This window comes from Salvelinus alpinus, chromosome 12, assembly GCF_045679555.1.
Source record: "Salvelinus alpinus chromosome 12, SLU_Salpinus.1, whole genome shotgun sequence".
Lineage (NCBI taxonomy): Eukaryota > Metazoa > Chordata > Actinopteri > Salmoniformes > Salmonidae > Salvelinus > Salvelinus alpinus.
Genome location: NC_092097.1, coordinates 12,200,735 through 12,227,555, shown reverse-complemented (window position 1 = coordinate 12,227,555; position 26,821 = coordinate 12,200,735). Strand labels below are relative to the sequence as shown.

The 26,821-nt window shown below is 41.3% G+C and overlaps 1 protein-coding gene across 9 annotated transcripts in view; it reads right to left on the bottom strand.

Moving 5' to 3' along the window:
- Positions 1-4,254: 4,254 nt before the first annotated feature.
- The window catches only part of LOC139535551 (band 4.1-like protein 1), a 122,701-nt gene continuing 100,134 nt past the window's right edge, over positions 4,255-26,821 (bottom strand). For 5 of the 9 annotated variants that reach the window (XM_071335049.1, XM_071335051.1, XM_071335052.1 and 2 more), the window contains 11 exons: positions 22,640-22,714; positions 20,456-22,195; positions 18,568-18,618; positions 17,676-18,044; positions 16,287-16,418; positions 14,012-14,092; positions 13,115-13,180; positions 8,521-8,616; positions 8,297-8,377; positions 8,022-8,138; positions 4,255-7,460 (listed from right to left, as the gene is read on the bottom strand). In XM_071335049.1, the coding sequence (XP_071191150.1) occupies positions 7,455-7,460; positions 8,022-8,138; positions 8,297-8,377; positions 8,521-8,616; positions 13,115-13,180; positions 14,012-14,092; positions 16,287-16,418; positions 17,676-18,044; positions 18,568-18,618; positions 20,456-22,195; positions 22,640-22,714 (2,814 nt within the window). In that variant the 3' untranslated portion in view covers positions 4,255-7,454. The remainder of the gene's footprint in view (positions 7,461-8,021; positions 8,139-8,296; positions 8,378-8,520; positions 8,617-13,114; positions 13,181-14,011; positions 14,093-16,286; positions 16,419-17,675; positions 18,045-18,567; positions 18,619-20,455; positions 22,196-22,639; positions 22,715-26,821) is intronic. The other 4 variants (XM_071335054.1, XM_071335055.1, XM_071335056.1 and 1 more) reach the window with 4 other exon arrangements.

Here is a 26,821-nt window from a genome sequence, read left to right as displayed (position 1 = left end):
AATGGTGTGCCCAAGGCGTCTGTACTTGATCCCCTCTTATTCACTATTTATAGAAATAAATAAGACTAAAATTGTCTAAATGCTCAACTTCACTTGTATGCTGGTGATACTGTTATTTATTGTTGTGCCTCATCTCTCTCAAAAGCTTTCCAGAACTTGCAAACTGCTTTTTATTCTGTTCAACATACCTTGTGTAAATTGAAGCTTATCCTCAAAACTAAACTAATGGTGTTTTCTAAAGCAAGAAATAGACCTCTGAACCTTTTTTACCTGCCAGGGCAATGAGATTGAGACTGTAACCTGATATAAATATCTTGGAATTTTAATTGATGGCTGCCTCTCTTTTAAATTGGGTTTTCAACAACTTACAAAAAAGTGGAAGCTTAAATTGGGATTTTATTTTAGGAATAAGGCCTGTTTTTCTTTTGAAGCCAGGAGGCTAGTATCAGCTACATTTATGCCTATACTAGACTATGTGAATATTTTATATATGAACGCTTCTGCTCAGTGTTTGAGATCAATTGACACCCTTTACCATGGAGCATTAAAATGTATTTTAAACTGCAAAATCCTTACGCACTACTGCACTTAATATACCAGGGTTGACTGGCCTTCTCTAGTCAACCGTAGGCTCCGACACTGGTATGCTTTTTATTTACAAAGCCATTTTGGATTTACTACCATTTTATTTGTACATTTTTCTTGTTCAGAAATGTGGTTGGTACTCTCTTCGTTTGCAGGACTTTATCCTGCTAACGATTCCAAATGTCCAAACTAAATTGGAAAAAGGGCTTTTATGTACTGTACTCCGCGCTATCGGCTTGGAACCCCTTACAAAATACTTTTAAATGTGAAGAACTTGTCCCGATTGGTGTTTTTAAATCATTGATGAAGGACTTTGAGGCTGATTCCCTGACCTGTCAATGTTTTTAATGTTTTCTGATTTTGTTATACTCTTGTGAATTCTATGTTTTTTTTTACTAGATTACCTGTAGTTTTCATGTTGTCTGTCTGTAACTGTGTAATGACTTTGTGCTGCCTATCTTGGCCAGGACGCTCTTGAAAAATATATTTAAAATCTCAGCGCTTCCTGGTTAAATAAAGGTTAAATAAAAAAGTTTACAATTATTTGCAGCAATTCGACCATGAAGGCCTGATTCACGTAGTATCCTCTGAACAGTTGATGTTGAGATGTGTCTGTTACTTGAACTCCGTGAAGCATTTATTTGGGCTCCAATACCTGAGGCTGGTAACTCTAATGAACATATCCTCTGCAGCAGAGGTAACTCTGGGTCTTCCTTTCCTATGGCGGTCCTCATGAGAGCCAGTTCCATCATAGCGCTTGATGGTTTTTGCGACTGCACTTGAAGAAACTTTAAAAGTTCTTGAAATGTTCCCAATTGACTGACCTTCATGTCTTAAAGTAATGATGGACTGGCGTTTCTCTTTGCTTATTTGAGCTGTTCTTGACATAATATGGACGTGGTTTTTTACCGAATAGGGCGATCTTCGGTATACCACCCCTACCTTGTCACAACACAACTAATTGGCTCAAACACATTAAGAAGGAAAGAAATTCCACAAATTAACTTTTAACAAGGCACACCTGTTAATTGAAATGCATTCCAGGTGACTACGTCATGAAGCTGGTTGAGAGAATGCCAAGAGTGTGCAAAGCTGTCATCAAGGCAAAGTGTGGCTACTTTGAAGAATCTCAAATATAAAATATGTTTAGATTTGTTTAACACTTTTTTGGTTACTACATGATTCCATATATGTTATTTCGTAGTTTTGATGTCTTCACTATTATTCTACAATGTAGAAAATAGTAAAAATAAAGAAAAACCCTTAAATGAGTAGGTGTGTCCAAACTTTTGACTGGTACTGTATATATAAAAAAATATATATTTATATGGGGGATTGGAAATGATGCAGACAATTACATTGATGGACGCCACAATCTATCTGCAATATTAAAGCAAATTTACCCCCCCTCAACAACAAAAAATAATAAATAAATACAAAATCAACAACCAATTTGACAGAGCTTGAAGAATGTTTAAAAGAATGATGGGCAAATATTGTACAATCCAGGTGTGCAAAGCTCTTAAAGACTTATCCAGAAAGACTCACAGCTGTAATTGCTGCCAATGGTGATTCTAACGTGTATTCATTCAGGGGTGTGAATACTTATGTAAATAAGATATTTCTGTATTCCATTTTCAAAAAATTTGCTAACATTTCTGGGGGGGTTTTTCTCACTTTGCCATTATGGGGTTTTCACTTTGCCATTATGGGGTATTGTGTGTAGATGAGTGAGATATGAACGTGTTTTAATCCCTTATGAATTCAGGCTGTAACACAACAAACTGTGGAATAAGTCATGGGGTATGAATACATTCTGAAGACACTTTATTGTAATACGTTAGCCTAATATCATCCACTCAGGAACAACCACACGAATGTGACAGAGGAAAGAAATGTAAACTAATGATGTCATGGAATGATGAAAAATGTAAGGAAACCAACACTAAAGTGACAGTTATAAATGTATGTGGGTATAAGTGACAGTAGCTACCGAAAGTGGCTAATATTCGACATGGCACAGTGAAACGTCCAGGCATATAATTAAAATAGTTAGAAAATCAGAAATCAACTCGGTAGGTTTGGCGCTGTATTATCATTTGCGCATGGCTACAGAAGTACAGTATATAGCTCGGGTCTCCAAATTTCATCCCTGCAAGGTATAAGGCCAGCATTTTATAAACTTCACTGTGGAAAAGGTGATATGTTGATATGCATCAGTTTGCTGTCATATGATTGGTTTCACATTTGACTCTAGCCATCATCAGGTAAAATAGTTCTAAAACAATTGTCACTGCAGTGGTCACTACTGGATCTTAAGTTAGTGCTCAATGCAAACAAAACGCATGTTTTTTTTTCTAGGTCCCATTACCCAGATTTAAATGAATTCGTAATGAATAGTTCCTTCCTACAAATATCTTGGTATCTGGCTTGATGACAAACTGTCATTTAAAAAAACATTTCACTGAGCTGGTGAAGAAGTTGAAGTTCAAGGTTGGTTTATTTTACAGAAACAAAGCGTGTTTGACTTTTGTTAATAGGAAGGAAATTGTCCAGGCCACTTTTATGTCAATCAATCAATCAATCAAATGTATTTATAAAGCCATTTTTACATCAGCAGATGTCACAAAGTGCTATACAGAAACCCAGCATAAAACCCCAAACAGCAAGCAATGCATGTCTATCTTAGATTATGGGGATATTATCTATATGCATGAAGCAGCATCTACACTTAAACCACTAGATGCTGTTTTCCATTGTGCCCTTAGGTTTATTACTGGTGATGGTTATAGAATTCCGCATTGTGTTTTGTATTAAAAAAATGTTTGGTTGGGCCTCTTTGTATGTATAGAGAGATTAACATTTTCTCATGTTTATCTACAAAGCACTCATGCAGAAACTTCCGATTTATCTATCATTAATTCAATTTAGACTTACAAATGAAAAACCCGGTCTCAGACTTGGATAACACTGTGACCCCTTCGGTCTCCACAGAGTTGGGTAAAGCTGCTCTCTGAAATGAGATGTTCTGGTCCCCCTTTGTCAGTTCAGAGTAGTGATCGGAGACTTCTATGTTGATAAATGTGTCTGTCAGGATCAGAATCTGTAGACACACCTCTGCCACGCCTTCATTTCGTTGATCTCCACCTCAAACGAATAGCGGGTGAATAGCATGCTCTCCTCAAGCTTAAGTTCAAGGTCAGAATACTCTTGGATAGAAAAGTGCATAAAAAGGGAAAAGTGCATAAAAAGGGAAAAGTGCATAAAAAGGGAATTACGTTCCATTTATGTGGGCTTAATTAACTCGGTTCAGAATTCCCCCTTAGAGCATAGATTGTATATATAAAGAGTTAGAGATGTCCAATGACAGTCAAAATGTTCAAAATACGAAGCAACAATAGAACAAATGGCACTTGACAGTAACAGTAGAACTATAACCATTAAGCCATATTTTAATCAATTTGAGGATAGTGATGATTATGCTTGACTGAGTATTGTCCTTCTGTAATTTTATTCCCAATTGCAATTCTCTTAAGGGCCACAAGATGGCAATGCAGGATACCAAACAAACTAAATGTAACCGCCTAACGTCTCAAGCCCTTTACCGGTTTCCACAACATGATCTTGCAGCATTTGTCTTCCTCATGAAAATTGCAGAGACAATGAAAATAGCATTGAGACATTTATTTATTTACGTATGTATGTTTTCCATTTAGACTGAACGCAAATACAGCAAACACAAACCACCAAGCACTAGGGGGATGTAGAACAAACAGGTTGAGGTGAATTGAAGGGTGGAAGAGGAAGAGTGGGGTGGACAGTGCCTCATGTGAGCCTATGGAATCAGCCAGTTAGTTCTGTCCTATTGGGGCCTGTGATTGTTTGTAATCTTTCTGCTCTTCAATATATTTTTGTTCCAATTCGTATTATTCCTACCACTGAAACAGTGTATCATAGCTAATCTATAGTATTACCCAGTTCTTCTATAGGACCTTAAGAAGAGGTTATGACAACACCACATGGAGAGTGGACGGCTGAAATGTCAGTAGATCACACAGGTAGGCTAAATAATTACTTCCATGGTTTCCAGTGGCAGTGACTCCAACAGTAAGACACCCATCATCAGTATAACAAGTGCATTAGTACTTACACGTAGTCTGTAGTCTTAACATTGCACATTTGTGAATCCTCTATTACAAAATGTGCACAACCTCATACCACTCTTCCAGTATATTTGTAACTAAATGCACACATAGAAGTATTCATGTTCATACATACATACAATATGCCTCCCACCCTTCAAAACAGCACATCGGATATACAGAGCAACTTCTTTCTCAATGTCTATACTGTACAGCAAGTAATCATTTTCAAAGGTGTGTGTCCAGTATATAAAAAAAAAACACATTTCTAACCATATCGTTGCTGCCTATCACTGCAAGCAAGTGCCTTAACATCAATCCAGTGTCATTTGACCAGATAAAATGAAATAAAATATACAAAATAACTGTTAGGGACTCTGTTTCACAGAGACTGAACTTTACAGCAGTTAAGACAAAGTCCGAAGGATCTTCTCCATTACTTCAGGGTGAAGTGAGAGTGGAGTAATTATGCCAAGCACGGTAACAAAGCCATGGGAACACGGTGGCAGAACTCAACTTTTAGATTCAACTCCATCTTGGAACGTTTTGGTAGTGCTTTTTATATGCATAAGAGTTCACAGTTCTCTTTTAAATAGATTGATAATGGATTACAATAGCGAAGTGGCTACAAAGAGACAGTTATTGCAAGTCTCACAAGCAGTTAAGATTGACCGCTGTAATAAACAATATCATATACTATAGGAGATGAGAGCAGAGCGGCACACCAAAAATGAATCTGGTTCTCCTCAGTAATATTGTCAAAGTTAGTCCACACAGGGAACAATGCATAGTATTTATTCAACAGTTTGTTCCAGCATAGTTTTTGTTGATTTTTCAGACTGACTGACTGACGAATGTATATGCAGCAGTTGAATATAGCTTTAGAGTTATTATCCAGAGAGTATACAGATTTGGCCACGTATACAGATTTGGCCAGGCAGGGCTATGGAGGCCTTGCTAGGTGTTCTGGAACAGGTTCACCACCTGTCTATCTGTCGAAGATGATGGAGTTTGGCCTTAAACGTGTCACACTATGAATCCAGGCTGTGTCTGTGAAGGTACAGAAAAAGGAATCACACACTTAATAATAATTTTTAGGGAAGGCAAGAAACCCGCCGGCTCACATTCACCACCACTCTTATAAATACAGATGTTGAACTCATACACCATAACTTAAAAACAAAAGTAAAAAAAATAAAAAAAATCAAACATATCCTCACACTTCATAAAATGAGATACTGTAAAACATTATATTAAAACTGCTCATTTGACCAGACTATAGCTTTGTCTCAAATGACACCTTTTCCCCTGTAGAGTGTACTAGTTTTGACCAAAGTAGTGCACCACATGGGGAAATGGGTGTGATTTGACTTTTGCCCTACGTGACCAGCATTTGCGACTGAAAGTATAACAGCATGATGACTGAAGGAGAACAGGATGAGGAGAGAAGCACAGAAGGGGGTGTGGAAGGATTCTGTTTGTTATAATCCAGAGAACGAGCGTCAGAGCCTGGAGTAGTAATGCACCCTGAATGCCAAGCGGAGTCCCAACTCATAGTCTCTTGATGTTGTAGAAGTGTCTGTCCACGTATTTCTTCAGTTGACTCTCCTATCAGTATAGGCCCATCAGCTTTGTTTGACATGCAGTGTCTACACGTTGCAGAAGTATATTCCACAGAATCCTCCTTGAGCACTTCCTGTGGACGTCAGTTCAACGACAGCTCTGTATCGTATCGTTCATTCCCTTGACTACTTAGAATCATGCATGTGAGTATGAGATGCTAAATCAACAATTTTTTTTAATTTTCAGAAGATAAGCAAACACTGGACTTTAAATTAGATTGTTCTACTGTTAAAAATGTTTAAAAAGCTAGTAAGACAGCTGTTGACTATATGTGTCACGCTGGTGACAACAAGCATTAAAGGCTGACCCTCACTACTGGCCCCTGCAGAGCACCCCTTCCCCCAAACCCCTTCCTCACACTCCACTCACCCAGTCCCCATGCTTCATGCATGATGTCAGCACAGAGCAGGCATCTCCACGGTGACCATATATGACAGCAATTTGTGGGGGTGGGCTATTGAGTTCCTTAAAAATAAATTACCAGTACTTACAGGTAAGTCAATGTGTTCTGGGGAAAGGTCGATCAGATTATTTTGTGGATTACATCGTGATCGCTAATAATTTAATTGAACTATACTGATCGGGGGGTGATGAACCATTAACATGCCATTATGTTTGTACTGTACATACAGAGTCTGTCTGGGGATGTAAAAAACCAGAACCATTATACTGATCTCTCACAGATCCCAGAGCTAAACAGCCCTATTCACGACCAAATACAGGTGTAAGATCTTCATTACACGCACAGACACACACACACAATTAAGATCCTACATCTGTAGCCCTATTCTTTACAAACACATGAGTCAGACCTCATGGGGGTCTACTGTACAAACACTGGGCATTTTCTAGGGCATTTTCCAGAGGAAGAGTGGTTGGTGGGTGAGGGTGGGTCAGAGGCGGCGTCACAGTCGGTTCTGGCTAAAGGGACAGGAGAGGAGGCGTATGGTGTTGTAGAGGAGACTGAAATTATTTCAAGGAGAGCTGTCTATTGTATTGTAGTATACACTGTGGGTAGGTTACTGTAGTCCTCTTGCAACGGTGGAGTGGGAGTCAGGGGGTTGATGGGCTCCTGTCCCCACTCCCAGGAACCACCATGAGTTATCAGGACTGAAACAGAGAGCGAACACACACACAGCTCTGTGAAACAGACTGACACTGGGATAAACAAGGTGGTTTAAACGCAAGTTCAGGTTTGTCGTCATGAATCTTTCCCTGGAGGCAGAACTGAGCGATTTTCACTAGATGGGCCAGCTGCAAAGTCAAAATTGCCTATATAGTAAAAATGTTGGTCTAAATTTAAGGTTAGGGTATGGCATTAGGGTTAGCAGTGTGGTTAAGGTTATGGTTAGGTTTAAATCTGATTTTATTTATTTTTGACTTCGTGGCTTTGCCAGTCAGTGACCACTCCGCAGAGTTGCTTGCAGTGCAAGAATCATGACAATAGATTGCAACCTGTATTTTAAACAACATGATTGACTTCCATGTCCAACATACTGTACGTGTGAGCTATGTCATATTTAAAGCCACCTATAGCCTGTATAGCATATATTCACAAATAAATGCATACGCGCGCACACACACAAACACACTGTCTATCACTATCTCCCTACTTATCGAGGCAATACTATGGTGTCTTGACAGTGATGTTTACATAGCAGCTCCACATACCTCCGATTTTCTATGTTGCTCCTCAGTGGGAGACTCTGTTTCCCTGACAACCACTGCTTTTGTCACCAGCATGTCGGGGTGTTGCTGCTTGGCCTCCTGTATCGCCATGGCAAGGGCCTGTGTGATAAAGGTCACTGTTCTCATTAAATGGACACTATTCATTTGCACTCAATCTACAATATTAGTGTCTTTGAGTGTCCATGAGATGCCATACAAATTACATGCATTTCTACAGTACTTCTAACTTAGTAATGGCTGTGACTGTTGTTCCTCACCTGATGTTGGTCCACATCATCATCTCCTGTGATGATAATCCTTTTCTCAATCCTGGTCTCGGAGTAGCCACCTTTCACTGTCTGAAACACAACACACACAGTCAACATCAATCTACAGATCAGATAATAATTGTGGCCTTTCATAGCTCTATAGTGTATATTAAGTGAAGAGGAAGTGTCAAGACCTTTTTTTAAAAGCTCGCAGAGGAGACACGAGGGGTTACCTTGGTAACTTGAGTTGTGGTTGCTGAGGTGACATTGTCGGCGGTGACAGTCAGCGGGGACACTACGGCCTCTCTCCCCAGGGTGCCCGCCTTCACCTGCAGCACGGTCATTAGGAGAAAGAAGGGTCACTTACATTATCAGCACAGCTGCTACAAACACACGCACACAAACAAACACAACCAGTGGTTAAATTGAGCCGGAGCTACCCGGAGCAAGGGTCAAAGAGAGCCAGATGGAGCCTAGCTCCAGCACCTTATGGGTCCAACAAGGATTTTTTATTTAATTTATTAGAACCCCCATTAGCCGACACGTAACGAAAAATATATTACAGACAAAAGACTTTCCAATTTAAATACATGTAATAAACATTAACATGAAGTGTGTGTGTGTGTGTGTGTGTGTGTGTGTGTGTGTGTGTGTGTGTGTGTGTGTGTGTGTGTGTGTGTGTGTGTGTGTGTGTGTGTGTGTGTGTGTGTGTGTGTGTGTGTGTGTGTGTGTGTGTGTGTGTGTGTGTGTGTGTGTGTGTGTGTGTGTGTGTGTGTGTGTGTGTGTGTGTGTGTGTGTGTGTGTGTGTGCACATCTATCAGTTAGTACATACACACAACAAGTACTGTAGGTCACATGGACGTTTTGCCGTGAGGTGTTGCTTTATTTGTACTTAGTCAAAAAAGAAATCCAACAGTTTGCATAGAGCAGGCAGCAAGCTGATAGGCTGCTTTACCACTCTTGGATAGCGGAATTACTTTAGCTTCCCTCCAGGCCTGATGACAAAGATTTTCCTCTAGACTCCAATTAAAGATATGTCATGACGTGGCCCTATTTGGGTATAGCGAGTACCATACCCTTCTCTCTCTCTGTCTCTCTCCCTCCTACACCCAGGTTCTGTTATCTCAGTTCGTAAATTCCTGGAGGAGACTCTCTCCTCATGGCCAGGCAGTATAGAGAGAGTTCCACAGTAGAACAAAGGAACTTCTTCTACATCATAGAACTTGAGAACTGAACAATATCCATGTTTTGGAGAATGTGTAAACGGTCGGTGGAGTAGCCAACTACGACCCGGTCCATTTTGTTTCATGTTGTGACCTCATGAAAGACAATACAGCCACATTACCATAACTCTGTTTATGCAGGAGCCTCCGTTATGTGGTTTGCGTCTAATTATTGTATAAAATGAATGAGTAAAGATTAAACTATTTGTGAAATTATGTAAGGTGATGTTGAACCGTTAATGTGAGAGAATTGTATTCCCTTCAAAGTTTAACTAAGTCATTGGCCCGCCCCCGTGAGCACAGACATGATCTGGCGCATGAGACAGCCCTTTTCTACTGTTACGAATAAAACCCCCACCTGAAGAAATCCTCTTCAGACCATGCGTACCTCGGTCAGCTGAGGGAGCGAAGGTTGAGTGGAGACCACAAAAACCTCAGTATAAGCTAAGGTTGTAATGGTTGTTGAAACTCTGAGACTATCGATTCCGACAGAATAAGAGCAAATCTTCTATACTAATTACTAGTCTAAAGCTAGAAATTATGTCGACCTGAAATGCGAAGACCGACAACCGCCGCAACATCTATTCTACAAGAACATTTCTGAATGTTACTCTGAAGTATCCAGGCTAACCACAATAGACTTCATGGAAGCAGAGAGACGATCAGATTAACTTTCCAACAGAAAGACGGACGATTCCAACAGAGATCACAACGACACACTGAGCGTAAATATATATTGATTGAAGTTATTCCCGAATGAGTGAGCGTTCATGTGCAGAGGATTAGCATTTTAATTAATATAATTATCACCTGTGTAGTGACTCTTGTCTTTCCCGCCCTTCTCAGTCCACACCCACTTCCCTTTGTCTAGCAAGCCGTCATATCGGCTTAGCCCACTAGGGAACCTCCCCTATCATTTCCTTGTAATCATATCTACTGTTTCTTTGTTTACATTTACATGATTAGTTTAATCACGTAATAATAATTACAGAGAATTGATTTGATAAAATAACAGTCTTCAATTTAATGATGCCAAAGACACGACAGATATGACAGATAGGAGTGGCTATAGAGTCAGCTACCATCCTCAGTAGCTTTCCATCTATGTTGTTAATGCCAGGATGTTTGTCATTATTGATCAATGACAATAATTTTTCCACCTCTCACACACTAACTTTACAAAAATATAAAATTCAAACTTGCAATGCTTTACTTTCATTATTAGTTTTTTTATGCATGAGTGCGCTCACTGTTCGTTGTTGGCATTTCCTGCCTAAGTTTGCTCACTTTGTCAATTAAGTAATCATTAAAATAACTCGCAACATCAAATAGTGTTGTGATGAATAAGCTATCTGATTCGATGAAAGACGGAGTTGAAATTGTATTTCTGCCCATAAATGTATTTGAAAGTATTCCAAAGTTTTTTTATATCATTGATCATGGCTTCATAATACAGTTTCTTATTTTTTGTTGTTGTGTTTAGTCACATTATTTCTCAATTTGCAGTAAGTCAGCAAGTAAGATGTGCAGGCAGACTTATTAGCCACTCCTTTGCCCCATCTCTTTCAACCAGACATTTTTTAAATTCCTCATCAATCCATGGAGCCTTAACAGTTCTAACAGTCAGTTTCTTAACAGGTGCATGTTAATCAATAATTGGAAGAAGCAATTTCATAAATTCATCAACTGCACCATCTGGATGCAGATCAGACCCACAAATATTTGTATCATCATCCACATAAGAGTCACAGCAAAATCTTTTGTATGATCTCTTATACACTATTTTAGGCCCAGCTTTTAGAAGTTTGGCTTTCCTGGATATAGCCACTATATTGTGATCACTGCATCCAAAGGGTACGGATACAGCTTTAGAACAAAGTTCTATACATGTGGGTGATCTTGTTTCTGTAGTTTTTGTAAACACCCTGGTAGGTTGATTAATAACCTGAATCAGATTACAGGCACTGGTTACAGTAAAAAGCTTCTTCTTAAGCGAACAGCTTGATGAAAACCTGTCAATATTCATGTCCCCAAGTAAGTAGACCTCTCGGCTTACATCACATACACCATCAAGTATTTTACACATATTATTTAGATACTGACTGTTAGTACTTGGTGGCCTATAGCAACACCCCAAAAGAAAATGCTTTAGATATGCCAGATGAACCTGCAACCACAACACTTGGCATAAGATCTTCTCTAAGCACATACAGCAACACCTCCCTATTTGCATCCCTGTCTCTTCTATACATGTTATGTCCTTGTATAGCTACTGCTGTATCATCAAATTAATGATCTGATGTTAGCAAGTTATTGATTTCATTAACCTTATTTCTAAGGCTACATATAGGACTAGGATAAAAAGTAGAATAAAAGTACTAACCCTCCCCCTAGAATGGTAATACATTATACAGCAGTTAGCATAACCCTAGCCACTTTCCTAGCCCTAGCCCTAACCTTAGCTTCATGTCCACACCCTGGTTCAACCCTAACCTTAGCTTCATGTCCACACCCTGGTTCAACCCTAACCCTAACCTTAGCTTCATGTCCACACCCTGGTTCAACCCTAACCCTAGCCCTAACCTTAGCTTCATGTCCACACCCTGGTTCAACCCTAACCCTAGCCCTAACCTTAGCTTCATGTCCACACCCTGGTTCAACCCTAACCCTAGCCATAACCTTAGCTTCATGTCCACACCCTGGTTCAACCCTAACCCTAGCCCTAACCTTAGCTTCATGTCCACACCCTGGTTCAACCCTAACCCTAGCCCTAACCTTAGCTTCATGACCACACCCTGGTTCAACCCTAACCCTAGCCCTAACCTTAGCTTCATGTCCACACCCTGGTTCAACCCTAACCCTAGCCCTAACCTTAGCTTCATGTCCACACCCTGGTTCAACCCTAACCCTAGCCCTAACCTTAGCTTCATGTCCACACCCTGGTTCAACCCTAACCCTAGCCCTAACCTTAGCTTCATGTCCACACCCTGGTTCAACCCTAACCCTAGCCCTAACCTTAGCTTCATGACCACACCCTGGTTCAACCCTAACCCTAGCCCTAACCTTAGCTTCATGTCCACACCCTGGTTCAACCCTAACCCTAGCCCTAACCTTAGCTTCATGTCCACATCCTGGTTCAACCCTAACCCTAGCCCTAACCTTAGCTTCATGTCCACACCCTGGTTCAACCCTAACCCTAGCAATACCCTAACCTTGTCTCTGCCACCTTCAAAGTCCCAATTTAAACCCTGCACACAATGACAAACACACAGAAACACACACCCACACACACACAGACAGAAACACCCACCCACCCCCCCACCCACACACACTATGCTGCTGGATCAAGGTATAGCCCAGCCAAAATACAACTGCATCTTTACCCACTTCTCTCTACATGACAACATACGGTGAATCACAGACACCGCTTCAATTCAACAACGAACAAGAGCATTGTTTCATGGGAACCTTTATCACTGCGTCAGCTACAATTAATCAAGAGCTACAGTATAGGACGAAATGTCTGGAGTCAGAGTACAGTAACATAGTCTATTGAGTGAGATGGGGGGGGGGTGGAGGATGGTAAGGTGAATTATGTACTTACATGGGAGCCATTTTCTATACTGGGGAGAGGAACTTCCTTCCTACTGCCAACTTCCTGGTTCTGGTTCTGGGATAAAGAGAGGGATGAGGAGAGGGAGGGAGGAAAGAAAATGTCACTTGGATGAAGGGATGAAGTCATCATGTTCCTGCTGATTAAACTAAACAGGGAGAAGAGCAATGTGTCCATATGGGAACAAGCAGTCCTCAAACCTGATCACCATATTGCATGCAGCTACCATGACCGTAGTGAATCAGAAGCAAGGTATTAGGATTAATTTATAAAGCAAGTTATAAGCCAATAGGCAACCAAGCAGGAGCGTAGCATAACCATTTGATACAGAAGTATGGTATCAACATGGTACCAACTGGTGAAGCTCAACCCAACAGATCCTCCTGTCATTATCATTACAGCATGTTTGTTGGCACTGTGATACAAACTGGAGTTTATTTAAATATTAAGTGCCATAGATAACCAAAGACAATTATGTGGTAGCAGTATGACATATTGTAAACATGTGACTCTGCACAGTTTAGAAGGGGGAGAAGTCTTTATAACAAGCCTATTTTAAAAGGATGCACATGCAAAAAGTGTGAGGCAATATCATATTAAGGCAGAAAACTAAACAATCTGGCCAGAATCTGGCAAAATATATTCTCTAAATGTGCAGCCCATTATTTGCACATGCAAAACCTGTCATGGCAGATTTGAGTGATTCTCTATACCCTTATCCCCCATGAGCACCATATTTACACCAGTCCAGTTCCTTTCAAATCCACCAGGGGGATTGAATTAGTGTGCAGTTCAGGGAGAAGGGTAGTGAATCAGACTGCAGCCAGAGCTTGCACAGCATAGTCTTCAAGCCTTTCCGCTATTGTCAATAGAGTGTCTGATACATACCAGGTCGCCCTCTGGTGGCTTAGCTACGTCAGTGCTGCTGGAGACCTTTGTCTCGTTACAGTTGATGTCAGCCTCCATTTGCTGCAGACACACACACAAACGCTACACTATTTTTGCTTACTCCAAATCAAGAGCACATCTGCCAAAGAGGCTCAACACACTAGACATGGCTATTTGTCATCTAGAAAACCATGTACCTACACGTAGTGTACAAAACATTAAGAACACCTTCCTAATATTGTGTTGCGCGCTGAAGTGTTGCAGTTCTTGACACAAACCGGTGCACCTGGAACCTGCTACCATACCCTGTTCAAAGGCACTTAAATATTCTGTCTTGCCCATTCACCCTCTGAATGACACAGACATACAATCCATGTCTCAATTGTCTCAAGCCTTAAACTTCCCTTTTTAACCTCTCTCCTCCCATTCATCTACACGGACTGAAGTGGATTTAACAAGTGACATCAATAAGGGATCATATCTTTCACCTGTTCAGTCTATGTCATGGAAAGAGCAGGTCGTCCTAATGTTTTGTACACTCAGTGTATTCAAGTCAATCAATTTCTATGCTCAACACACACTGAATTGAGTTTTCACTTCAAAGATACCCGCTCCAACACAGCTCATCCTCATCATTACATGAATGACACACCAGAGGCACCAATTACATTTTAATCAGGCACCTGTGGGACCAGCACAGCTCCATGCTCTGCCTTTAGAGATGAATGGAACTCCCGCATGCTTTCATAATTCTCTTTAATGTCCTGTCATTACTTTAATCCCTCTATAACAATGTTATTAAAGTCCCAATGCATTAAAAAACATGATTTGATTTTGGCCTTCCATGGTGACATCACCATGCGGTAAATGTGTTAATTGAGCAATAAGAAAGAGAGTTCCAAACCTCTCTGTAAATAACAGCTAATTTTCAGTTTTTCTCTTCCTACTCTGACCACTCAGACCACTCAGACCACTCAGACCACTCAGACCACTCAGACCACTCTGACCACTCCCAGACCACTCAGACCACTCAGACCACTCAGACCACTCAGACCACTCAGACCACTCAGACCACTCCCAGACAGTCCTAGCAAAATCCTCGCTTGAGAAATTGCCCTTTGCTAAGAAGCTATTTTCGTTTACAACAATTATCCAGAAATGATTTGATATTGAGATTTTTTTTAAATGGCTCCATTGGACCTTTAAGTCATTGTGGTCGTGAGAATATGTCACTCAATCGAATCAAGAGCTGCAGTACAGCAGAGCTACGGAGAGAAAAATTCTCATCTATATTAGGATTATATGCTTCCTCTTTAAATTACTAATTACATTTCCCTCTGTTTACGAAAATATCAAACTATATTGATGGGGTAAAAACGAACCTATAAATGGTCTTATTCACCCAGTGTTTCCATTTCCTGCTGAAGATCATTTCAGATGCCTTCTGGTCAAACTGCAGGGCCACTCTGCTACATTTGTCATTTGATCATTAGTATGCACTAGCACTGGTAACACTAATCTGCACTGGTACCAAAGTGACTCTTATCAACTGGATGCAAGAATTTCCTTTGTGTTGTCTTAGGAATGCTGCATTATCTCACCAACCCCCTTGTCACACCTCTGGGTAGCAGAGGTTCTGTTGTGATAACATCCTTTAAGTCTGATATCACTTTGTAATGCTATTGTTCAACAACTCAAATGTTGAATCCAAACTGAGACCTTATAAAGGGGTCTCAGATTCATTGTCTCTTTCTCTTTTGTTCCTGACCTGCGCTGGTGAGATTCATGCTCTCTCTCGTTCTTTCTTTCTCTCTCCACCCCATGGACTCTTGGGGCATGCCCTTTCAGGCTATGACTTCTCTCCCTCTCTGATCAATCTGAGAATAATGCCGTGTAATGCTTGTCAATGCTTTGTAACTTAAGTTTATGCCTTGTATGTGATTTCAGTCATTTTACAATGTTAATTAAATGCACTTGTATTTAAGAATTCCATTCTCAGACCTTTCTTGATTGCCTATTACTGTTGCATATTGCAAAGATATCTTTATGGAGTCAGACCTTTTTAAATAGGCTAATTGTATAATCCCGGATCGCATGTGAGGCATATATGATCAATATTACAACACTAAACTGATAGCACTCATCTGTCATGTTTATTGGCAAAGGACTTGGCTAGAGCACCAACAGATTTGACTACTGTACCAGGCTAAATCATTAAACATCAAAACACAGAGGGACAGGAGTGAGTCCATATGCATAGACTGATCTAGTGTACCTGCTCGGACATGTCCATGATGTTGGTGCTGGTGACCTCTGACCCATTGGTGTGTGTCTCCATCTTAGTGTCGGCCTTCCTCAGCATCTGGGCAGTGCTAACAGCACTGGGGTCTTTCCTGGCTACTGGGGGCTGCAGCAGGAGGAAACAGACAGGTACACTAAGATTTCATAGACCATAGACAGTCTATTCTTCTCCAACGTCGTCAATATTACCTGACGGTAAACAAATCTTTAACAAATGTCCTAAAATTGAGGCCCGATGTACAGTACCAGTCAAAAGTGTGGACACACCTACTCATTCAAGGGTTTTTCTTTATTTTTACCATTTTCTACATTGTAAAATAATAGTGAAGACATCAAAACTATGAAATAACACATATGGAATCACGTAGTAACCAAAAAAAGTGTTAAACAAATCAAAATACTGTATGTCGTTTTCTATGTGTATACAGTATGTTGTAAATAATTGTGGGTTGCTGAATCACTTGAAAGACTCATGAAAATCCATCAAATTTGAATCTTACTTACGTGATGTCTGAATACTGTATATTCTGTAATGTACGTGCTGTGGCCTTGACATGTTACTGACCGTGCTTATACTTAGTTCAACTACAATACATTTCTTATTCAAAAATTACAATACTGTTCAAACAGACAATGAAGCAATACAAGTATGGTCATACACTAGAGTATCAATTGGTGATTGTACATCACTTCATTTCAGACCAAACATTTAGTAACGCAAGCATGACTGACAATGGAAGGGAAAATACAAGAAACAAATACACATTTCACAATAATCTGAAACAACGAAAACAGCAAATGGACAAACCATAGGAAAATAAATAAACAAAATCAAAAGATTATGCAAAAATATGACAAATAATTGTATAAAATAAAATTATAACATCAACAAAAAAAAGAAATGGCAACTGAAAATGCGCCAACAGAAAAGGTGACTGGTCATTAAAGGAATGAAGTTATCTACTTCCCCAGAGTCAAATGAAGTCATGGATACCATTTTTACATCTCTGCATCTAGTATGAAGGAAGCTAGAGGTAGTTTCGCGAGCCAACGCTAACTAGCGTAAGCGCAATGACTGGAAGTCGATGGTATGTATGAGCATGCTAGCAGTTACCATGGTCTTCCAGTCATTTCACAAACCCTAGTTAGCAATTGCACTAACGCTATTTAGCAACTTCCTTCAAACTGCATGCAGAGACATAACAAATGGCATCCACGAGTCCGTCTGACTCTGGGGAAGTAGATAAAGGGCTTTACTGAAAAAAATAATGAAGTATCCCTTTAAGGGCAGGATTCGCTCTCAGAAGCAGGAGGGAGGAGACGGGGAGTGGCAAGGATCAGGGACGGGGTACATTGTGTCTACCTCATGGCGCACACGTTCCTCACGGTGCACAAGGGGCATCTCCTCTACAGCGGACATGTCATGGGAGCCCATGAGACGGGCCGAATAGAACCTGGAGGTCTCCTCAAAGTCGTCCCGGCCCACCTCGGGCAACCACTCCCTCTCCCCCAGCTCAGACAGGCCCTTGGAGAAATCCTCCACGCCCGTGTGGAGGTCCATGATGACGGTGAAGTCCACCTCGGCCTCCAGGCTGGATGTGGAGCTGACCGTCATGCTGGAGCACTTCCTCTCAATGCCCAACTGGGTCTCTTTCATGAAGACCACCGTGTCACGCTCGTGGTCTTCCTCTGAGGTGGAGCCCGGCCGAGGCCTTCTCTCCCAGTGTTCCCTCTGGGTGAGAGAGGGGGTTACAGAAAGATGGCCACCACAACAAAATCACAACACACGGCCAGTCTGGCCGCAGCTCAGGGCAGGGAGTGACCATGAGAGAGGGGATGATGATGATGATGACAGTGGATGAATGATCCTCTAGAAGGGAATATGTCCTGGCCTGGAGGTGTGCATAAGTATTCATGTAGTATCTTTCCGAGGCCCTGATACCTATTATACATGTATATATTATCATAAAAATCGATCATAAAAATCTTCTCCAGGCATGCAATTTGCCACATTGTATATGGAGACGAGAGGAGATAAATGGGGAAGTCTTACACAGAGGAAATTACTTTTAACGTAATGGAGGGTAAACGCCTGTGGCATAGTCAGGGTTCAGCCTCTATGTATGCTGCTCATATGACAGAGTTACCCATGTGTGACGGTGAGGGAGACAATGGGGAGTGAGGGACTAATTTACCACAGGGGAGAAATGGGAAAATGGTGAGGCATGTGGTTGAATTCAAAAATGTAAAGTGACCTTGACATCATCTACTGTATCTTCATAAATGGCAAGAGTGGAGAGAGGCTCCTGCGGAGGGAAAGCAGGGGAAGAAGGAGAGCAGCCAGAGGTTAGTCCAAGCTGGAGAGACAGACTACTAGACATCAGTAGAGAGACTGGGTCTCTGCTAACAGGCCGTTAGAACAACAAAACAGCACGTTTCTAACATAGAAGGGCAGTTCCCCCCTTCCACCTATTTGTGAGTACAAAAAACAAGTAAGCTTACTACCAGCTTGGACAAGAGAAATGAACCCACCATGTAAAGCCAGTTGTCATACTTGGAATTAGTATAAACTAGAGTGTCATACAGAATGTTCTATGGACAGGTTGTAAGATTTGATAGTGTAGAACAGCCGTAGCAGCATGGCAACAGTCAATCATTGGCCAAGGACAGAATCATAGAATGCCACAAACCACACAGACTGAATTTCAAGGGGCTCAAATGGCCAAAGAATAGTGTTTGGTTTCAATGACATCAAAGGCAGTTTTGGAAGTCAAAATAAGCAGGCTTGTTCTGATTTTATAACATGCTTGTAAGCCAATTAAATTTTTTCACACCCAGTATACAGAATGGCTGGTGCTCTCACATGCTGTTTGTCAGTTTTTGGGTGAGGCAGCTTACAAAGTGATCTCACACCTCCTTCCATGCCTGATCGTGCCAATGTGTCCTGGGCCTAGACTCAGATTAAACGCAGGGAATGATTTAAACTGTTTGATCCCAGTCCTAATTTCTAATTATTATAATTCCACTGCCAGATACATGCAAGCACCTAATGACACCAACTGTGAAATGAAAGTGGTGACTCTCTTTCTGAAAGCTAGTCTGTCTGTGTAGTTACAGTACAGCAGCCTGGGGATTGCTGCTTGAGGGCTTGTTGCCTGCCTCTTTTTTCACAGTCTGGGTGGGTCCTTTGCTTTACAAGAATGCATATAGCATCCAATGTATGATCCTTGTAAAGCATTTGATCTGGTTTATAAATAATAATTTACCAATAAGGTACCGTTATTCATTTTCATGCTAATGAAGTTCATATTTTGAAGAAGAAAAAAAACATTTTTGAAAAAAATGTCAAATAACAAACTATTTACATTACATTATGCAAACTACTTTTTTCTTTGAAAAGTATCTTTGAGGTCAGGAGATGAATGGCCGACATTTGACTGATGAGCATACTGTACAGTATATGTAACAGAGTGCCTTTATGGGTGATAATGACATGTTTCTCTCATTTTCTCATACAGTTCCTGTCACAGTCAATTGAGCTGTAAAACATGTATGAAACCATGTCTGAAGTCCATGCCTTCCTCCACATTTCAGCTTGGAAACAGCATGGAGGAGAAGTGCAAAAAAACTCAGCGCCATGGCAATATGCAAGAGGCTTTGTTTCCTTGCAACCCTCTGTGAAAGAGACTTGCTTAGAGGGTTAGTTGGAAGGAACATCAAGGTTCAAATGTGAATAGAAGGGGGAATAGAAGCCGAGAGCAAAAGCATGAAAAGTTGTGTTCGTCTTTTTGACAATCTCTACCATAGCCCTGTTGTGAGTTTTACAGATTTGCAAGCAGTTGTGTTTCAGGTTTGCTGTGAAGCATAAGGGTGAAGGGAGGCAGGGAGGAGTAGGGGGGCTAAACAGGGAGGATCCAAACTCATAGCAGACAAAATGCATTGATGGCGGCATCAGCCAATGGGACGCAGCCAAAACAAGTGTCTCATAAGTTACACTCCACCCCTTCTTCATATACAGGCACATATAAGTTACATGTATATTCAAGTCACTGAAAACAGGAAAATAAGAAAATGGGAGTGTGCGGGTCAGTCTGAAGCTCATGCGATGCTTTTTGCTTCCAAATGACTGAAAAGCCAAGTTACCGAGTGTCTCTTCTTGGCAGCATCCAGGCCAGGCTCCCTGCTAGCATTGCGGTTGATGTTCCGGAGTATGAGTCCAGACTCTCTGGCTTTCCGTGTTTTCACTGGAGGGGCAGGAGGAGCTGTTCTGGGAATCGCTGAAGCTTGAGCTGGAACTGAGGCCTTAAAGCTGAGAAGGTGATGACTCTCTATGGCTTCTCTAGCCACCTGAAAGGGATCGTCACAGGCAGTGCTGCTCTGTTCCTGGACCAGCTCTTCAGTTTTAGCCTCGACTCTCGTCAAGCCTTCCAGACCCCAGAAGCTGCCCTGTACCTGTGTAGCTTCTCTGTGTGACGTGGTCGGGGAGTGAGTCCGTCTTGCTGGACTAGTGTTGGTTGTTATGAATGATGTAGGCAGGGTGAATGTTGGATGAAAGGTGGGTGCGTCGTTCCGGTTGATGTCTGAGGGTCCCTCTGAGGAACCCCCTGACCATCTGTGCTCTCTTCTAAAAACTCCAATCAGCTCAGAATCAGTCTCCTGACTCCCTTTGTCCTGCTCATCTTTGCATGCTAAGCTCTTTGACCTTTCGGGTTTGAGAGGAACGATCCTAGTTATTTCCGACTGACTGCTGCCTGATAGTCTTTGAAAAGACCTTCTCTGACCCCTGACCTCTGACATGAGACCTTCCATGTCCTCCCCCCCAGAGTTACTGGCTTTTCTCTCATGGGTCTTGTCCACCCTCAGTTTGACCTCTGCTATGTGTTCTTTATTGTCAGTCATGCTCCTCTCTCTACAATCAAACTCTTTAACCAGTTCTGCTAAACTATCCAATTCTTTCTTATCAGGACCGTTGACAGAGCCCAGCACTTCATCTGCTGGCTGGACTTCATCGGTGATGAAGGTTTTAGCCTGGTCGTTTTCATCACACCCTGCCGGACCATCCACAGCACTTCCCGGAGTCTCCTTGTCTTCTCCTATTGATGTAATGTGGTCCTTCTTGTTATCGTCACACACAGCGGCAGACACCACTTTCTCCGTCCATTTTGCCTCTGGTGATCTCTCCTCATCTTTCATCAGTGCACTCGTCCCCCAACACTGGTCGTCTGGCTCCTCTCTCGTTGTACTGTCTTCAGGGTGGTCTATTAGTCCCGCCTTTGTCTTCTCTGTAGGACTATCCTCCCAGTCTGATCCCTCATCGTCTTCTTCGCCGTTCGAGCCGTCGCCCTCTTTCTCATAGATGAATTCTGTTGACATTCCCAGGTTCAAACTATTGGGTCTCTTCTTTTTTCTGTGTCTGTTGAGTTGATGATCCTTCTTAGAGTCTCGGAATGGGACTGGTGCTGGGGTTGATACTGGGTCTGGGTCTGAGACCATGTCATTCTTTGCACCAGAGTCATCTGCTGGAGGTACTTTCCACTGTGTATCATCATCAGAAGATTCAGTGGTTTCAGCTAATTCCACCATGAACCGGCTGTTGCTAGTCAGCCGCGGTTCAGAACAGTCATCATGGGCTTCCCTTGTGGCTTTGGGCAAAGAAAAGTTATCAATATATGTTATCATTTCTGGCCCATCCTCCCCTGTAGCCTTAACATGAATCATCTTGGCTACTTCTCTCTCTTTTTCCAGTTCTTTCTTTCTTTCCCAAGAGGAATCAGGGACTAATGGGGGAGGCGAGGTGGAAGCTTTGTTCTGTTCCTCGGCCTTCCAGTCATGGTTCTGTTGATAAGTGTCTTGTTTCTCAATCAATACCCACTCCTCAGAGCCCTACATGTTGATATAGATTAAACACAGTTAGAGGTGCCAACTGAACTGTAACATAGGTTAACAGCTACAGTACAGAAATGTGTTTTTATTGTACAAATAGATCCTCTACAATCCTCCATGTAGATGGTAGGTGCATGCTCATATACTGTAATCTGCTAATCATTTCTGCTTCAATTGCTGCAATCATACATCGAAATGTTACATTTTACATCAAAATGTATATGTTGGTTATTGCATTTCTTAAAAGATTTTCTCAGACACAATGACTGCAGCAGGTCAGATTAAAACAGGATTCAAGGGATATCAGCTATAGCTGAGTGAGAAGTATGTATATAAAACGGTACCAGGCCACAGTTTCATTACCAATAAAGGGCCAACTACAGTACAGTCAGTATGTTATGAGGTAGAAGTTAGAAGAGAGAGGAAGAGGAAGTGAAGAGCAACCTCTGGGGAAGTCACCAAAGTCTTCTGGAAGAAGCCCTCTACAGAGAAGCTGTTTACTGGGTCCTTGCCCCCCACCTTATGGGGGGCCGAGCGTTACCCACCAGGAGAGGTGTGGAGGGGGAAGAGAGAGGGAGGAGAACAGCTATTAGATGAGCCCCAACTCTATGGTTCTTTGTCACAGCATACTATCCAACTTTTGGTAATTTCATGCAAAAGGGGAAAAGGAAAGTGAAGGATAGAAAGGGGGAAGAAATACTGATTCAATGGGCTAGGGAGACAAGGGATTTTCCAAAAACACTGTACGACTCTCCTGAATCAAAGTCCTAGCTGAAATCTAAGAGCCAATCAAGATGAATCTTGAATCAAACAACGAGACATGGGACTAGTTAGCTTCCACCTGCACATTGCGGCTCCCAAATCCACATAACCAACCGGGGAGGTATTTGCAATGCAAAAATAACATTTGCAACTACATCAAAGGCTTTATGATTTCCTCTGAATCTCTCCGAGTTGGACTCCTCCAGGATAGAGAGATTTCTTAGGCCACACGTTGTCATTATTCAATCAGGACAATAGCGTCGCTCCCCCAGATCTATGTAGGTACATGACAGATGGCGTTTTCATGCCCTCGAGGATGTCTGATGATAATCTCTATGGCTATAATCTGATTGTTCTCAAAGAGCAGATGTGAACGCGTCGGTAGACTACATAAATATCTGGAAACAGACTGCATTGACAGAGCTACACTAGAGAGTACTATCGTATTACTGTATCTTAACAGTACAATCACAATGTGAAAGTGATCAAAACGGCAGGGGTTTTGCGTTCTGACACAAAGGGAAGATTTTTAACTGTCAGGCAATCAAGGTGGGTAGACGTTCGAGATGGTTGTTCCTCTAGGGCCTCATATTCAGTAAATCTCCAGATTTTGCACATCTTCTCTTCAAGTTATTGCAGAATCACTTTTCTACCATCTCTAAATAAACTGGGATTTTGCTACAAGCGAAGATTCGTCGTCAATAAAGCGGTGAATTGGGAGCTTCAACAATGTGCGGGCCTTCTTGATCTTTACTAGTGTTCTTTGTTAGCCCAGCACCTATGTATTTAAGGATGTGCATATGACCACAAACACCCACCTTTAATGATAAACGCAGGACATGATTTCAGTTTTTTCAAATTCAATGTGTTCTTATGATCTAGACTGAACAAAAATATAAATACAACATGTAAAGTGTTGGTCCCATGTTTCATGAGCTTCATGTTTCATGAGATCCCAGAAATGTTCCATACACACAAAAAGCTTATTTCTCTCAAATGTTGTGCACAAATCTGTTTACATCCCTGTTAGTGAGCATTTCTCCTTTGCCAAGATAATCCATCCACCTGACAGGTGTGGCATATCAAGAAAATGATTACCACCATGATCATTACACATGTGCACCTTGTGCTGGGGACAATAAAACACCACTCTAAAATGTGCAGTTTTGACACACAACACCATGCCACAGATTCCGCAAGTTTTGAGGGAGCGTGCAATTAACATGCTGACTGCAGGAATGTCCACCAGAGCTGTTGCCAGAGAATTGAATGTTCATTTCTCTACTATAACGTTGTTTGAGAGAATTTGGCAGTAACCGGCCTGACAACCGCGGACTAAGTGTAACCACGCCAGCCCAGGACCTCCACATCCGGCTTCTTTTGTGGGGAAAAACAAATTCTGATTCACCGATTGGGGAGCCAGGCCCAGTCAACCTTAGGGCCAAATGAACTTATTTCAATTGACTGATTTCCTTATATGAACTGTAACTCAGTATAAATTTAAAAAATTGTTGCATGTTGCGTTTATATTTTTGTTCCGTATATTTTAGCAGTACCATCACACTATCCAATAGACTGGGTCTGAGTCTGCAGCAATATCTACAGTTGAAGTCGGAAGTTCACATACACTTAGGTTGGAGTCTTTAAAACAAATTTTTCAACCACTCCACAAATGTATTGTTAACAAACTATAGTTTTGGCAAGTCAGTTAGGACATCTATTTTGTGCATGACACAAGTACTTTTTCCAACAATTGTTTACAGACAGATTATTTTACTTATTCACTGTATCACAATTCCAGTGGGTCAGAAGTTTACATACACTAAGTTGACTGTGCCTTTAAACAGCTTGGAAAATTCCAGAAAATTATGTCATGGCTTTAGAAGCTTCTGATAGGCTAATTGAAATCATTTGAGTCAATTGGAGGTGTACCTGTGGATGTATTTCAAGGTCTTCCTTCAAACTCAGTACCTCTTTGCTTGACATCATGGGAAAATCTAAAGAAATCAGCCAAGACCTCAGAAAAAAAAATTGTAGAACACAAGTCTGGTTCATCCTTGGGAGCAATTTCCAAATGCCTGAAGTTACCACGTTCATCTGTACAAACAATAGTATGCAAGTATAAACACCATGGGACCACACAGCCAATAAACCGTTCAGGAAGGAGACACGTTCTGTCTCCTAGAGATGAACGTACTTTGGTGCGAAAAGTGAAAACAACAGCAAAGGACCTTGTGAAGATGCTGGAGGAAACAGGTACAAAAGTATCTATATCCGCAGTAAAACAAGTCCTATATTGACATAACCTGAAAGGCCACTCAGCAAGGAAGAAGCCACTGCTCAAAAACCGCCATAAAAAAGCCAGACTATGGTTTGCAACTGTACATGGGGACAAAGATCGTACTTTTTGGAGAAATGTCCTCTGGTCTGATGAAACAAAAATAGAACTGTTTGGCCATAATGACCATCGTTATGTTTGGTTGGAAAAAGGGGGAGGCTTGCAAGCCGAAGAACACAATCCCAACAGTGAAGCACGGGGGTGGCAGTATCATGTTGTGGGGGTGCTTTGCTGCAGGAGGGACTGGTGCACTTCACAAAATAGATGGCATCATGAGGCAGGAAAATTATGTGGATATATTGAAGCAACATCTCAAGACATCAGTCAGGAAATTAAAGCTTGTTTGCAAATGGGTCTTCCAAATGGACAATGACACCAAGCATACTTCCAAAGTTGTGGCCAAATGGCTTAAGGACACAAAGTCAAGTTATTGAAGTGGCTATCACAAAGCCCTGACCTCAATCCTATAGAAAATGTGTGGGCAGAACTGAAAATGCGTGTGCGAGCAAGGAGGCCTACAAACCTGACTCAGTTACACCAGCTCTGTCAGGAGGAATGGGACAAAATTCACCCAATTTATTGTGGGAAGCTTGTGGAAGGCTACCCGAAATGTTTGACCCAAGTTAAACAATTTAAAGGCAATGCTACCAAATACTAATTGAGTGTATGTAAACTTCTGACCTACTGGGAATGTGATGAAAGAAATAAAAGCTGAAAGAAATAATTTGCTCTACTATTATTCTGACATTTCACATTCTTAAAATAAAGTGGTGATCCCAACTGACCTAAAACTATAATTTTTACTAGGATTAAATGTCAGGAATTGTGAAAAACTGAGTTTAAATGTATATGGCTAAGGTGTATGTAAACTTCCGACTTCAACTGTATCTACAATAAATAACCACATACAATACCTTGAAGAATTATTATTGTCCTTAAAAGTCATGGTCAAAAAGACAGTTATTGGTTTCACATCAGACTGTAGATTATTCCAAAAGCACACAAACACAAAACCCCAGTACTGTCTGTTTCCTTATGAATAATGGAGAAAAACGTTCTCCTGTGTTGACCTCCTAGCATACTGGGTTCTAGGAGAGTCAACTGTAAGAGGTGCTACAAAACTAACTGCAAGACTGGAATATCAACACTGTCGGTCATACACAGCCTCTTCGTCAAACGTTAAGGGCAGTTTAAACAGAAGTATTAAAAAGGTGCACTACGCAGAAATCGCTCCACCATTTCCTGGTTGCTAAAATTATAATAGTTCACTTAATTTCAGTTTACGTGACAAAACAAGCAAGTATAGTGTAGAGAACCATTGTACAATCTAAACCACTGTGAAATATATTTTCCATAACCAAAAATATTGTATGTTCAGCTGTTTAAAACTGGTGTACAAAACCGAAAGTACTTGCTTGTACTAAGAATGACAGATCTAGAACTAACGTTTCTATGTGAATTTGGTCGGGGTCGCCCAAAAAGTTACATATTGCAGCTTTAAGGCATTATCAGTGATATATTCATGG